General features: G+C 37.7%; 1 protein-coding gene across 3 annotated transcripts in view; it reads left to right on the top strand.

The window, feature by feature from the left end:
- The window catches only part of LOC128220509 (retinoblastoma-associated protein-like), a 65,346-nt gene that overhangs the window by 5,791 nt on the left and 42,698 nt on the right, over nucleotides 1-16,857 (top strand). For all 3 annotated transcript variants that reach the window (XM_052928931.1, XM_052928932.1, XM_052928930.1), the window contains exons 4-10: nucleotides 4,309-4,440; nucleotides 7,365-7,403; nucleotides 12,303-12,379; nucleotides 12,654-12,764; nucleotides 14,598-14,707; nucleotides 14,918-14,986; nucleotides 15,469-15,578. In XM_052928931.1, coding sequence (XP_052784891.1) covers nucleotides 4,309-4,440; nucleotides 7,365-7,403; nucleotides 12,303-12,379; nucleotides 12,654-12,764; nucleotides 14,598-14,707; nucleotides 14,918-14,986; nucleotides 15,469-15,578 — 648 coding nt within the window. The remainder of the gene's footprint in view (nucleotides 1-4,308; nucleotides 4,441-7,364; nucleotides 7,404-12,302; nucleotides 12,380-12,653; nucleotides 12,765-14,597; nucleotides 14,708-14,917; nucleotides 14,987-15,468; nucleotides 15,579-16,857) is intronic.

Below are 16,857 nucleotides of genomic sequence, written 5' to 3'. Positions count from 1 at the left end.
ACACAAGTTGTTGTCAACAAGCCCTGCTACATGTATATAAAATCCAGAATTTGAGCAAGCAAAAAAAGCAGTTTACAAGACTAGGGCTTGCAGGTTTGTGTTTTTTTTTTCTTTTACTAAGTCTGTTGAGCAATCAGTTGAGATATTTTGCAACACAATCCTGCTTTAGCTGCACTCTAGTACAGGCAGTTGTACTATGATTCATATTTGACTGAGGTATTCCTATAATTTCGAGTCACAAATTTTATTCTTTTGTCGTATTTATTTTGGCATACATGTATTGTTTATAACCAAACAAAACTCATGTAAAAAGTTAAGGATGTTTAAATAGATTTAAAGTTCTGTCTCTAAAAGAAAACTGCTTCAATGCAAAGAAAAATGTCATATGCAAAAATAGTTATGATATTTTGTTGCAAAACTATACACATAAGATACTTAACACTAGAGAAAGATTGCTGCTTTTTTTTCAAAACTCGTAGTTAGCATCAACCAACTCCCTTATCAAACGCCTTTTGTCTTAGCAACCAACAACATACTTGGCAACCAATGACTTCCTTGGCAATCAATGACTTCCTTGGCAATCAATGACTTCCTTGGCAATTGCTTTCTTCCCTAGTTTGCCATATTGTCCCTCTTTTGAGTGAAATGTTCTTTAATTTTACAAAAAAGCATCGTCAGAACCAATCAGTCAGTAATCTAATAACTCTAAATTAAAAGATTATTCCATTGTTTAGTGGGTTGAATAGCTCTACAGAGGTTATGTTTGTATGTTTTTGCTTAATATTACAGAGAAGAAATAAAACTGCAATTTTTTTTTCTTTTGGAATAGTCTCAGTACAAACATCATGAAAAACCTGATTAGGCCAAAAAAAATATTTGTTTGTTTAGGGTAACCTTCCCAAAATTTTTAGGTAGGGTAGGTAGGGATTTTTTATGCCCCCGAAGGTGGTCATATTAAAATTGCACCGTCCGTCCGTCCGGGTCTGTAACTTTCCCTTGTATGGACAGATTTTAAAATAACTTGCTACATGTGTTCCACATACCAAGACGACGTGTGGCGTGCAAGACTCGTGTCCCTACCTCAAAGGTCAAGGTCACACTTAGTGTTTATTCACAATGGAGTGCTGCATATATGGACATAGAGTATAGGTTGTCGTGTCCGGGCTGTAACTTTCTCTTGCATGGACAGATTTTAAAATAACTTGCCACATGTGTACCACATACCAAGACAACGTGTCGCGTGCAAGACCCGTGTCCCTACCTCAAAGGTCAAGGTCACACTTAGTGTTTATTCACAATAGAGTGCTGCAAATATAAGCATAGAGTATAGGTTGTCGTGTCCGGGCTGTAACTTTCCCTCGTATGGACAGATTTTAAAATAACTTGCCACATGTGTTCCACATACCAAGACGACGTGTCGCGTGCAAGACCCGTGTCCCTACCTCAAAGGTCAAGGTCACACTTAGTGTTTATTCACAATGGAGTGCTGCATATAAGGACATAGAGTATAGGTTGTCGTGTCCGGGCTGTAACTTTCTCTTGTATGGACAGATTTTAAAATAACTTGCCACATGTGTTCCACATACCAAGACGACGTGTCGCGTGCAAGACCCGTGTCCCTACCTCAAAGGTCAAGGTCACACTTAGTGTTTATTCACAATGGAGTGCTGCATATATGGACATAGAGTATAGTTTGTCATGTCCGGGCTGTAATTTTCCCTTGTATGGACAGATTTTAAAATAACTTGCCAAATGTGTTCCACATACCAAGACGACGTGTCGCGTGCAAGACCCATGTCCCTACCTCAAAGGTCAAGGTCACACTTAGTGTTAATTCACAATGGAGTGCTGCATATAAGGACATAGCGTATAGGTTGTCGTGTCCGGGCTGTAACTTTCTCTTGTATGGACAGATTTTAAAATAACTTGCCACATGTGTTCCACATACCAAGACCACGTGTCGCGTGCAAGACCCGTGTCCCTACCTCAAAGGTCAAGGTCACACTTAGTGTTTATTCACAATAGAGTGCTGCATATAAGCATAGAGTATAGGTTGTCATGTCCGGGCTGTAACTTTCCCTTGTATGGACAGATTTTAAAATAACTTGCCACATGTGTTCCACATACCAAGACGACGTGTCGCGTGCAAGACCCGTGTCCCTACCTCAAAGGTCAAGGTCACACTTAGTGTTTATTCACAATGGAGTGCTGCATATAAGGACATAGAGTATAGGTTGTCGTGTCCGGGCTGTAACTTTCTCTTGTATGGACAGATTTTAAAATAACTTGCCACATGTGTTCCACATACCAAGACGACGTGGCGCGTGCAAGACCCGTGTCCCTACCTCTAAAGTCAAGGTCACACTTAGTGTTTATTCACAATGGAGTGCTGCATATAAGGACATAGAGTATAGGTTGTCGTGTCCGGGCTGTAACTTTCCCTTGTATGGACAGATTTAAAATAACTTGCCACATGTGTTCCACATACCAAGACGACGTGTCGCGTGCAAGACCCGTGTCCCAACCTCAAAGGTCAAGGTCACACATAGTGTTTATTCACAATGGAGTGCTGCATATAAGGACATAGAGTATAGGTTGTCGTGTCCGGGCTGTAACTTTCTCTTGTATGGACAGATTTTAAAATAACTTGCCACATGTGTTCCACATACCAAGACGACGTGGCGCGTGCAAGACCTGTGTCTCTACCTCAAAGGTCAAGGTCACACTTAGTGTTAATTCACAATGGAGTGCTGCATATAAGAACATAGAGTATAGGTTGTCGTGTCCGGGCTGTAACTTTCTCTTGTATGGACAGATTTTAAAATAACTTGCCACATGTGTTCCACATACCAAGACGACGTGTCGCGTGCAAGACCCGTGTCCCAACCTCAAAGGTCAAGGTCACACATAGTGTTTATTCACAATGGAGTGCTGCATATAAGGACATAGAGTATAGTTTGTCATGTCCGGGCTGTAACTTTCCCTTGTATGGACAGATTTTAAAATAACTTGCCAAATGTGTTCCACATACCAAGACGACGTGTCGCGTGCAAGACCCGTGTCCCTACCTCAAAGGTCAAGGTCACACTTAGTGTTTATTCACAATGGAGTGCTGCATATAAGGACATAGAGTATAGGTTGTCGTGTCCGGGCTGTAACTTTCTCTTGTATGGTCAGATTTTAAAATAACTTGCCACATGTGTTCCACATACCAAGACGACGTGTCGCGTGCAAGACCCGTGTCCCTACCTCAAAGGTCAAGGTCACACATAGTGTTTATTCACAATGGAGTGCTGCATATAAGGACATAGAGTATAGGTTGTCGTGTCCGGGCTGTAACTTTCCCTTGTATGGACAGATTTTAAAATAACTTGCCACATGTGTTCCACATACCAAGACGACGTGTCGCGTGCAAGACCCGTGTCCCTACCTCAAAGGTCAAGGTCACACTTAGTGTTTATTCACAATGGAGTGCTGCATACAAGGACATAGGGTATAGGTTGTTGTGTCCGGGCTGTAACTTTCCCTTGTAAGGACAGATTTTAAAATAACTTGCTACATGTGTTCCACATACGAAGACGACGTGTCCTGTGCAAGACTCATGTCCCTACCTCTAAGGTGAAAGATACACTAAGTGTTTATTCACAAGGGAATTCTGAATATAAGGACATAACAGTGTAGGTTGTCAAGTATGGGTGGTATTTTTTTATGTTCAGAGTAAATTTAAAATAACTTGCCATATGTATTTGACACATGAAGGCAAGATCAACTTTTCATGTACTGACCTTGTTCGTAGGTCAATGTGACATTCGGGGGCATTCGTCACATACTGTGACAGCTCTTGTTTTTTTGGGGTTTTTTCCTTGCACATGGCAGTCTTTCCTACATTACTGTCATTGCCTGGCTTTGTTTTATCATATAAACAATAATTCTGATCGTCCAATTTGCATTTATCCGCCCTTCGTAACTCTCTATTCTCTATTCAGAAACGGAAAAAAATAGTTAGGGTCGGCGCATTTTTATAGGTAGGGTCGGGTTACCCGAAACAGACATATTTTTTTTTAGGCCTTACCAAGCATCTAAAGTAGTAATTTTTGTTGAAACATTCCCCCATTATACCCATCCCCACCCAAAACAAGGTCATCAGTTTTGCATAAATTAATTGTGGAACAAAAACCCTGAAACCTGTTTAATTGATGGTGTAGTTTTTTCCTTTTGTTGAAAGGTTTTTAGCTATTCACTTTTGTCTAAGAATCTTATTGTATATAACCTATTAAGAACATGTATATATTTCAAATCTCTCTTCAGCTTTATCAAGTTTTCGAAGCTGGTACGTCAGTATTGGGATACGATGGACTTGAGTGAGACGGTGCGGAAACACATCAGCGCTGTAGAAAAGAGATACTGTATCATCTCACCATTGTTCAAAACATTTGAGAGGTAGGTCATCTACAGAACAATCATGTTATGCCTATGGTTTGTATCCAACTGATGTTAAGATCTGTGTTTGTACTCAACATTGGGGATTTACCGCAAATGACTGGGTATCAGACGATAGGGGGTATTAGACGCAGGGAAAAAAATCTGTGAAAAATCCGAGAAAAAAACTTTTAATCTATGTTTTTGGTTAAAAGACGCATAGAAAAATGTCAAAATCGTCCGGCATTTTCAGCCACCATGTTTGTTGACAGTGACAAAAATTATTTTTTTCGTGAAAATGGCGATGGTTATCTTTAAAACCATACTGTCGAGAATGAAAAGTTATGTTATGCAAAAAATATTTTGACAGTGCCCAACTTTGCTTTTTTATATGTAAGTTTGATTATTGTTTAATTCAATTTATTATTCAAAATAATATTGAATACCGTAATTCACAAGAGTTCGGACACCATAAATTAATTATTTTTTTCGCTCTCCGAATACATAGAAAATTATCATTTTTACATTTTATTTACATGTTTGTTTAACCTGCCTTTTTTCTTCATGTTTGCTTTTTACCACTTTATCCGTAGTAATCAATGGTCATAAACTTATTTATTACGCCTATAAGTGTAAATCCTTCATGAAGTTAATTAAAACACCATTTTATACATGCACTGAACTGAATAAACACATTCTATCGGCTTCAGATCAAAGAGTCACACAACTTACAGTTATACCCACGAGGATCTCGTGGAGAGCATGGACATTGCTATGCAGGATTAATTTATAACTGTACGATTATTGCTTCATATAGTCTATAAGTGTGGTACAAGTTTGAAAGCTTATTGGCAGATCGTTTTACAAACATGCCATGTCGATGTTTTCTTAATTCATTGATTCCCTTGTTGTTTGTTTAATCCTCAAATAAATATATCACACTTCCTTTTCAACAGGCAATAAATCGTTTAGGATGGGTAGTAACTAATTAAATTGTCACAGTGGTGTATACGGTTAGGTAATCTAGCCAGGCATTATAAAGATAAAAATCAATAATCTTTGTCTGTGAAACTTGGTAACTATGAAAGTTATGATTGATGTCCTTTGGGTGTCCGAAAATTAGGTACGCAAAATAAATTATTTTGGGAAATAATTATGGGTGTCCAAATATTTAGAGTGTCCGAACTCTTAGGTGAATTACGGTAATTTTAATCAAAAAATATTTTTGTTGAAATTATAAACGTCTTACGATATACCGTATCCCGATCTTCAACTGCCGTTTTAACCCGTATATACTCGATCAATATGACACGAGTAACATCCCTTTCTACATAAGTCTAAACAAACTCTCGGCTTGAAATTGACCTCAGAAAAAAAGTTCAAAAAATTGTTACTGGGTATTATACGCAGGCATTTTTTTGCATCAAAATCTGAGGGAAAAAAGTGCGTCTAATACCCAGTCATTTACGGTATATACTCAGGGATGTGATTTGTCTGCGGGTTTCCCCAAAATGCAATGACCCCAGTGACAATTCAATTTAATTAATTTTGTTTCGTTCACTTGTATTCAGTATGGGTAACCATCTACAAAAAAACAACAAGGGGGCGCGATTGATCAACAACAACAACAATCTGGCCAACTTCCTGCTTTGCTTTTAAAAAACAACTCTGAATCTACCAGGCCAAATTCACTGAAACTTTACAGGAAGCTTCATTGCATGACCCTTTACAAAAATACAACAAGGCATTGAAATTGATCAACAACAACAACAACAGCAACAAAATGGCCGACTTACTGTTTTGCTTTAAAAAACATCTCTGAAACTACTAGGCCAAATTCAATGAAACTTTAGAGGTAGCTTCATTGCATGACCCCTTACAAATATAAAACAAGGCATCGTCATCAGTAAAGATATATGATTTAATTGCAACATTTTTATTAATGCTTTATCACAAGAGTTGTGGCCTTCGCTTAGGTGAGCGTTTTAGGGCCATCATGACTCCCTTGTTATTATAAATTATCAAATATTTTAAACCATTAAAATGAAACTTGGAAACATGTTCAACAATTGACAAACGCTTCAAAAATTGTAGAGCTATCACCTAGTCTTTCTCTGCTGTGTACTGGTAAATCTAATTATACCACTTCACAGCGTGAAGTGTGGTGAAGTGAGAACTAAATAGGAATCAAGGGTGTATGCCGGTCCTTTTTGTACAGTCCATATAGTTCTCATTATGTCTCCCCCATTCATAGGGAGACATATTGTTTTTGCCCTGTTAGTCCGTCCGTCCATAGGTCACACTTCATTTCTTCTCAATAACTTTAGAACCCTTGTCCCAGGAACTTCATTCTTGACATGCAGGTTAAATTATGACCAGTTGATGACAGCTATTTATTTTGAGGTCAATGTGGCGAGACCTTGAGGGAGGAATAAACAGTTTCCTCTCAGTATCTGAAAATCGTTTGAGACTAGTAAGGTCATGTTTGGTATGCGAGTTGGTCATGACAAGAAGATGACCCTATTGATTTTAAGACCAGTGGGTCAAAGGTCATGGTCCCGGTGACGTGACTTCCAGTTGCAAAACAATATGTGGGTGGTGACCTTTAGCATAAAAAATGTTTCTGCTCAATTACTAAAGAATGCTTGCACCCAGGAACTTCATACTTGTTGTGCCAGTTGGTCATGGCTGTTAGATGACCCCAATTAATTTTGAGATTAGTAGGTCAAAAGTTACGGTGACCTTGAGCAGTAGATGTTCACTTTTGAATACAGGTGAATAGGCTTCAAGGGCACAATTTGTTCATCTCGAGTCAAAAAATACAAATTTCATGATCATCATTGATTATTTCTTAGCTAGGACCACACAATAAAGGAGATCAGTGCTTTTTCAAATAAGCAATTTAGTTCATGATCGGTTTCTATAATTATTTTTTATTCTTTCAGAGAATGGGGAACAGTGTTTAGAGAGGAAGAAAACCAAGAGTAAGTCCAGAAAAAAAATAACTTGTTTATCTTTTTGTTCAAGAACCTTTTGTATGTATGTATGTATTTCTTTAGACCTTGCGATCAAGGATAACCCGTGAAAGTGCAAGCACTTATTTCCAACGGGGTCCTTTGTTTTTGCTGAAGGGACAGCACGCTGAAGAGACAGTGGTGGGATACAAGGAAGTCCGGGTGCGAGACCCTAGCTCTTTTTCGAAGAGACCCCTTGGTTCTTTTACGTGCTCGGTGTAAAGCACCGATACACGGGGTACAACTTTCCTGGGTTAAACCAGTACTGAGTACACCACTTTTCCAAGCACTACCCTTTAAATGCCAAGCGCCAGGCAAGGGAGCTACTTGTACCAACTTTTAACGTCTTTTGGTATGACGCGGCCAGGGATCGAACCCACGACCTCCCGCTCCGTAGGCGGACGCTTATCCACTAGGCCACGGAGACGGTATTTTGACAATTGAAAGAAATACACATATGTATTGGCTTCATCAATATGGGGGTGTCAACCAAAATCAAAAGCTCTGTTTTAACACTAAATCAGGGTTAAACAATCATCAAATACTGTTGGAATAATTTCTCTTCTATGATTGGCAATATAATTGGTGCTCTGTCCCAGTTGTCAGAGTTGAAAATTCCTGCCAAGCTGTATAAATATTCTTCTTGATAGGTTTAACACTTTTTCTGCAAAATAACTAACATTTAAAAAACAGTAAGACAGACTAATTTAATTATGATGCAATTTGGCTTAACCAATATCCCAATATATGATTGTCCTGTTATTCAAGATCCATTCCATTGTTCTCATATATGCCATTATGGGCCATACCTCAATATTTTTTGAAGTAGGACGGGGAGCATAGAAAGTAGAAGGGGGGTCTGGGGACCTCCCCCAGTGGGGTTTTAGGGGTAGAGCCCTTATCTAGCCGGGGGTCCAGAGCGCCGTAGGCCCCCGGCCGAGAATGATTTTAAGCATTAGGAAATCTGTAAAGTTAGTTCTCCTAAGAGCAACATTCCTGTTTAGCACATCATTTTACATGTGTTTCGAGTGGAAATACCATTGATCCAAGTAAAAAAAAATAATCCTAAGTTCGAAAACATACATATTTTTATTCATAAAAGGAAATTTTGATCAAATAGTCATCCTCCTGATCAGTCATCAGCACATGGCAGATCAAACGCCTTGCTGAAAAGATAAACTAGCTTAAAGCAGTCATTGTAAAATTGGGTCTTTCAGAAGAATATCAACACAGTCAAAAATAATCGTATCCGAAATATGTGTAGTTCTCGCAATCACATTTTTAAAGCCATAATTACGCCGTTATTAAGTTGCCATAAATAGAACTGGAATAATATTCATATTACCTACCTAGAGACAAAGAACGATCAAGTTTTCTTTGTTTACTGTAGTCTTTTGGCAGTGTTCGAAATTCGCAGTAGCCCGAGCTGAAATTCGGTAGCCTCAGGCTATCGGGCTTCCGCGGATTTCGAACACTCTTTTGGCAGTGTTCGAAATTTGCGGTAGCCCGATAGCCTGAGGCTACCGAATTTTAGCTCGGGCTACCGATTATCCTCAGAAACTAGTCCGACCCCGCCGACCAGGCTACCGTTTTTTTCCTTATGCGATTTAAAAAAAAGCCAATTAAACGTGTAAATCATCATGTTTTATACGCTTATTATTCAAGAATGCGTCCTATGGCGACTAGAGCGATTAGTCGCCTTGGCAACAGGGAAAGATCAAAGCGTAGTCAGATTCGCCGTAATTTACGATGGTCAAAAAGATAATTGCTCTGCGTTTCAGGACTGCAAGCCATGTGCTGAATGGTTGCTTATTCATTTAATGTATATAAACACATGTCAAGAGTAATTAACACCCGAAGTGACAAGTGATTATCGATCATCTCTAGCCAGTATCGTCTTTTAGCAGCAGTCAAACTCAATGACGTCAATAACTCCTTCCATTATGTAAATTAATTTACGGACTACTAAATATACTTTATTTTAAAGAACAATTATAGGAATATTGTCAATAATCAGGTATTTTCGTTTATACATCCGAAACTTGAAGGTGAAACTGAAAGAAGAAAGAGAAAAATGTCATTGCACCATCGCAGTCGAACATATTTAAAAATCAAATTGATCATATTTTTCGTTTCTTTTCAAAACTTATTGAACGTATAGACATAGTATTATCTTAATCAATTATCACTTAATCGAAAATACTTAAGGCTTGCTATTTCATCGATGTTATAAATCAAGGACTCATTTTCCTTCCTATTTTTAGCCAAAATAACCTACAACTATCTTACATAGTTAAATAGTTATCTACACTACCCACAATATGAAAAAACTTTAACAAATATCCTTTTAAAATATGTTCAAATATCCAAGAATATTTAGGTTACCGATCAAACAACTTGTATTTCCTATATTCCCACTCTTGATCAGTGGTTGTGTACAATTTTGGTCAGATTCAACGTACCAGTCAGGTTGCGAGAAAAACAAAATACCAGGTATACCAAAAAACAACAGCGGGGGATAAAGCCATCCTTTGGACTGCCTTGTTGATATTATTGGCTTTACTTTCACCACCAATGTTTGTCCAGTTATTTCTTATATTTTCCATTGTGTTTCAACATGTCAGAATGGTCTTGTGTTTCAACATGTCAGAATGAACTTGTGTTTCAACATGTCAGAATGGTCTTGTGTTTCAACATGACAGAATGGTCTTGTGTTAAAACATGTCAGAATGAACTTGTGTTTCAACATGTCAGAATGGTCTTGTGATTCAACATGTCAGAATGAACTTGTGTTACAACATGACAGAATGGTCTTGTGTTTCAACATGTCAGAATGAACTTGTGTTTCAACATGTCAGAATGGTCTTGTGTTTCAACATGTCAGAATGAACTTGTGTTTCAACATGACAGAATGATCTTGTGTTTCAACATGTCAGTATGGTCTTGTGTTTCAACATGGCAGAATGGTCTTGTGTTAAAACATGTCAGAATGAACTTGTGTTTCAACATGTCAGAATGGTCTTGTGTTTCAACATGTCAGAATGAACTTGTGTTTCAACATGTCAGAATGATCTTGTGTTTCAACATGTCAGTATGGTCTTGTGTTTCAACATGACAGAATGGTCTTGTGTTTCAACATGACAGAATGATCTTGTGTTTCAACATGTCAGTATGGTCTTGTGTTTCAACATGACAGAATGGTCTTGTGTTAAAACATGTCAGAATGAACTTGTGTTTCAACATGTCAGTATGGTCTTGTGTTTCAACATGTCAGTATGGTCTTGTGTTTCAACATGTCAGAATGGTCTTGTGTTACAACATGTCAGAATGAACTTGTGTTTCAACATGTCAGTATGGTCTTGTGTTTCAACATGTCAGTATGGTCTTGTGTTTCAACATGTCAGAATGAACTTGTGTTTCAACATGTCAGAATGGTCTTGTGTATCAACATGTCAGAATGGTCTTGTGTTACAACATGTCAGAATGGTCTTGTGTTTCAACATGTCAGTATGGTCTTGTGTTTCAACATGTCAGTATGGTCTTGTGTTTCAACATGACAGAATGAACTTGTGTTTCAACATGTCAGAATGGTCTTGTGTTTTAACATGTCAGAATGGTCTTGTGTTTCAACATGTCAGAATGGTCTTGTGTTTCAACATGTCAGAATGGTCTTGTGTTTCAACATGTCAGAATGAACTTGTGTTTCAACATGACAGAATGATCTTGTGTTTCAACATGTCAGTATGGTCTTGTGTTTCAACATGACAGAATGGTCTTGTGTTAAAACATGTCAGAATGAACTTGTGTTTCAACATGTCAGAATGGTCTTGTGTTTCAACATGTCAGAATGAACTTGTGTTTCAACATGTCAGAATGATCTTGTGTTTCAACATGTCAGTATGGTCTTGTGTTTCAACATGACAGAATGGTCTTGTGTTTCAACATGACAGAATGATCTTGTGTTTCAACATGTCAGTATGGTCTTGTGTTTCAACATGACAGAATTGTCTTGTGTTAAAACATGTCAGAATGAACTTGTGTTTCAACATGTCAGTATGGTCTTGTGTTTCAACATGTCAGTATGGTCTTGTGTTTCAACATGTCAGAATGGTCTTGTGTTACAACATGTCAGAATGAACTTGTGTTTCAACATGTCAGTATGGTCTTGTGTTTCAACATGTCAGTATGGTCTTGTGTTTCAACATGTCAGAATGAACTTGTGTTTCAACATGTCAGAATGGTCTTGTGTTTCAACATGACAGAATGGTCTTGTGTTACAAACATGTCAGAATGGTCTTGTGTTTCAACATGTCAGTATGGTCTTGTGTTTCAACATGTCAGTATGGTCTTGTGTTTCAACATGTCAGTATGGTCTTGTGTTTCAACATGTCAGAATGGTCTTGTGTTTCAACATGTCAGTATGGTCTTGTGTTTCAACATGTCAGTATGGTCTTGTGTTTCAACATGTCAGAATGAGCATTCCTTATATCCCAGATGTTTGTTCGTTATTCCAGATCCATCCGATTTTTCAGATCAATTCCATTGATCTTATATGTCCCTTATTAAGTTACCAGATGTTTGTCCAGTTATTCTATATCTATTCCATATCTATTCCATTGTTCTTACATACATGTATGCCATTGTGAGCTTTATATTTGTCCTGTAATTCCAGATCCATTCCATTTGTTTTAAATATATACCAGTATGGGCTTTATATTTGTCCTGTACTTCAAGATCCGTTCCATTTGTTTTAAATATATACCAGCATGAGCTTTATATTTGTCCTGTTATTCCAGATCCATTCCATTGTGCTTACATATGCCATTATGGGCTTAACTTTTGCCTCTTATGTTTGTCATGTTATTGTAGATCCATTCCATTTGAGAAGTCAGAAGGCACACAGGAGAAGAAAAGGTTATGCTGGACTTTGTTTCTACATGCTAAAGGTTTGTACTTACTTTGTAAAAGGATTGAAGGAAGACGTGTTTTTCATTTTTCTTCTTCTTGCTTGTTAGATTCATAAGATTGTAACATTACCAGTAGGGGAGAAAATCTCGAACATTTTATGCCCCCACTTATTGGGGGGGATATAGTTTTTCCCTTGTCTGTCTATGTGTCCATCCATGTGCGCCTCAGTGATTTTGTCCATTAGTGCTTTGTTTATTTGTGATGAATACTTTTCATAAAAGCAGTCTGATATTCATGTTCCCTGTGTTACAGATGAGCTGATGTGTGACAGTGAAGAGCTCATACAGACCTATCTACTCCTTCTGTGTTGTCTCGAGTTTGTGTTACGGGCTACTCCTGCCTTCCTTCTTCAACCACCATTTGGTGAGCTGTGAAATTTTGAATCAACCAGCACTTGTATTGTCTGTAGTAGTTTGTCTACAATGGTCATAAGTTTTTTGTCAGAAGACAAAACAGCATTCAAAAGTCAGTATTTTGTATTGTGTGAAAATTCATTACTTGCCATAATTTTTTTATATATACTTTCTGTTTTTGGTACTGTATAAATGAAATGTTCTTAAATTAAGTGAATGTATTTCCCAATATGCGGTGAAAGAAAGATCCTAAATGATATGTAGATTTAATAGAGAGATCAAGTTCAGAGAGGTTTTGCACCTTTTTGTGGATTTGGGCAGGGAAATGTTAGAATTGTTAAAATCTCGACATAATGCTTAAAATTGTGAATTAGCCATAGTTTATTTCAAACAGAGCCAAGGAACCGTTAAGGCACTTTATGTTCCTGGGTTTGAAGAGTTAATAAGAGAATTAGACAGCATAATTTTTTTAATTAGAACTGTTATTTTTTTTCCAAATTTGTGAAAAAAGTACACTTTTGGGATGTGAACGGCGCTGAATTTCAGCCATATTTTCATAAAAAAATATATGAAATAACACTATTTGTCCACTGGCTATTTAAAAAAAAAAATCTTGACCGGCCATTTTGAATGTGCATGTTTATAAGAAAAATTCTCAGCTGTTTTCTTTCCTATGTACAAATGCTTATTATGTCTCCCCAATTCATGGGGAGACGTATTGTTTTTGCCCTGTCCGTCAGTCAGTCTGTCAGTCCGTTCATCACACTTCGTTTCTGCTCAATAACTAAAGAACACTTACACCCAGTAACTTCATACTTGGTATATTGTTGGTCATAACTATTAGATGAACCCTATTGAGATCACTAGGTCAAAGGTCAAGGTAACCGTGACCTTGAGGTGAAGAAACGGTTTCCGCTCAATAACTAAAGATCCTTTGGGTCCTGGAACTTCACTCTTGGTATGCTAGTTGTTCATGACTAGTAGATGACCTCTATTGATTTTGAGTTCAGAAGGTCAAAGGTCAAGGTCACCACGACCTTGAGGTGAAGAAACGGTTCCCGCTCAATTACTAAAGACCGCTTGCACTCAGGAACTTTATACTTGGTGTGCTAGTTGGTCATGCTTAGTAGATTAAAAAGCGATATGTTGGCGGTGACCTTAAGCTTAAAAATAGTTTCTGCTCAATAACTAAGGAAGGCTTGTATCCAGGAACTTAATACTTGGTATGCTACTTGGTCATGGCTAGTAGATGACTCATATTGATTTTGAGTTCAGAAGGTCAAAGTTCAAGGTCACCACGACCTTGAGGTGAAGAAACGGTTCCGCTCAATAACTAAAGACCGCTTGCACCCAGGAACTTCATACTTGGTATGCTAGTTGGTCATGACTAGTAGATGAACCCTATTGATTTTGAGATCACTAGGTCAAAGGTCAAGGTCGCCTTGACGTTGAGGTGAAGAAACGGGTTCCACTCAATAACTAAAGATCCTTTGGGTCCAGGAACTTTATACTTGTTATGCTAGTCGGTCATAACTTGTAGATGCCTCATATTGATTTTGAGATCAGTAGGTCAAAGGTCAAGGTCACTGAGACCTTATGGTAAAGAAACGGTTTCCGCTCAATAACTAAAGAATGCTTGCTTCCAGGAATTTCATACTTGGTATGCTAGTTGGTCATGACTTGTAGATGACCTCTATTGATTTTTAGTTCAGTAGGTCAAAGGTCAAGGTCACCGTGACCTTTTGGTGAAGAACGGTTACTGCTCAGTTACTAAAGATCTTATTGTCAGAGCAAATGTGTAGCAGCTTTGTCCAGAAAGTATAACTAGATTCCTATGTTTCAGACACTCTGAAATTGGAGACTACAGCCACAGCCCTAACCAGTCCAACCAGGGGGGGATCAAGCAGTATGCTCCATAAACTTGCAGACATCTTCCACACCAGTATAGATGAGGTAACATATATACTAGCAAGCTTATCTAGTTGGATTGAAAAAGATAAAGAGAGTATGTTTTAGCTTTTGCCTTTTCACCATTATCATCATTAAATAAATTAAAAGAAATTTGGAATCTAAATCAAGGGTAAGGAAATTTTGTTTGCTTCATTGGAATCAGTTGAATTTTTTTTGCCACTTAAAGTTGATTTTTCCGGGGCTTTTTTCCAGCTTATGTCTATGCACAAGGTGACACAGGATTACTTTCAAAGTTTGCAAGCAGAAACTGGAAAACTTGATGTGAGTACTCTCAAACATGTCGTCTTACTCTTTTAAAGTACACAGGAACCAAAAAATCCTCCCCCTGAATGTATGGGTTAGGGTTTGTTTGATACTCCATAAATCTGTTGGTGTTAGTTTGAATTTTGATGTTTAAAATGCTAACAGAAGCAATTGACTGCCTAGCCTCCATGTTAAGTCGAAGAACATACAGGGACACATGGAGTGTTACAGTTTAATTTCTTTACACCAATACCTTGGAATGATTCAATGCTTTGCAGTGATTTTTATGTGCAGACATTGATTTTAAATCATTAACTTTCACAGTTTCATAGTGCATGTATAATTGTTGGACACAACTCATGTAAAGGCTTGAATATTGAAATAAAATATCATGTTGTTCTTTCCAGTATTCAGTATTGTAACTTTTAAAGAAGAACAGTCTTTGTAAAATATAGAGCATAACGTGTATATGATAATTATAAAAAAAATCAATTCTGTAGGTGGACATGTTGAGTGCAGATTACCACACAAGGCAGCGACAACAGGGGGGCCTTGATGAGCTACAGTTTCTACAGCATGAGCCATACCTAATGCCTCAAAACAACACACTGTATGTCATGTTATATTTCTATGGCATGTTCAAACAACACGGTGTACATCTTGTAATATTTCTATGGCACGAGTCATACCTCATGTCTCAAAACAACTAGCTATAATTCATGTAATTATTCTACTCATGAGCCATACCTCGTAACTCAAACAACACACTGTATGTCTCAACACCATTGATCATACCTCAGTCCTCAAAACAGTACAGCGTACATCATGTAGTGTTTCTATGACACAAGTCATACCTCAGTCCTCCAAACAACACACTGTATGTCTCAACACCATTGATCATACCTCAGTCCTCAAAACAGTACAGCATACATCATGTAGTGTTTCTATGCCACAAGCCATACCTCAGTCCTCCAAACAACACACTGTATACATTTTAATATTTCTATGGCATGAGTCATACCTCAGTCATCCAAATAACACACTGTATACATTTTAATATTTCTATGCCATGAGTCATACCTCAGTCCTCAAAACAACACACTGTATACATTTTAATATATATATGGCATGAGTCATACCTCAGTCCTCCAAACAACACACTGTATACATTTTAATATTTCTATGGCATGAGTCATACCTCAGTCCTCAAAACAACACACTGTAAACATTTTAATATTTCTATGCCATGAGTCATACCTCAGTCCTCCAAACAACACACTGTAAACATTTTAATATTTCTATGCCATGAGTCATACCTCAGTCCTCCAAACAACACACTGTATACATTTTAATATTTCTATGGCATGAGTCATACCTCAGTCGTTCAAACAACACACTGTATACATTTTAAAATTTCTATGCCATGAGTCATACCTCAGTCCTCAAAACAGTACAGCGTACATCATGTAGTGTTTCTATGACACAAGCCATACCTCAGTCCTCCAAACAACACACTGTATACATTTTAATATTTCTATGGCATGAGTCATACCTCAGTCGTTCAAACAACACACTGTATTCATTTTAAAATTTCAATGCCATGAGTCATACCTCAGTCGTCCAAACAACACACTGTATACATTTTAATATTTCTATGCCATGAGTCATACCTCAGTCGTCCAAACAACACACTGTATACATTTTAATATTTCTATGGCATGAGTCATACCTCTGTCGTTCAAACAACACACTGTATACATTTTAATATTTCTATGCCATGAGTCATACCTCAGTCGTCCAAACAACACACTGTATACATTTTAATATTTCTATGCCATGAGTCATACCTCAGTCGTCCAAACAACACACTGTATGTCTCAACACCATTG

This window comes from Mya arenaria, chromosome 15 (assembly GCF_026914265.1).
Source record: "Mya arenaria isolate MELC-2E11 chromosome 15, ASM2691426v1".
Classification (NCBI taxonomy): Eukaryota; Metazoa; Mollusca; class Bivalvia; order Myida; family Myidae; genus Mya; species Mya arenaria.
Note: the sequence above shows the minus strand (reverse complement) of the source record. Positions and strands in the feature narration are given on the sequence as shown.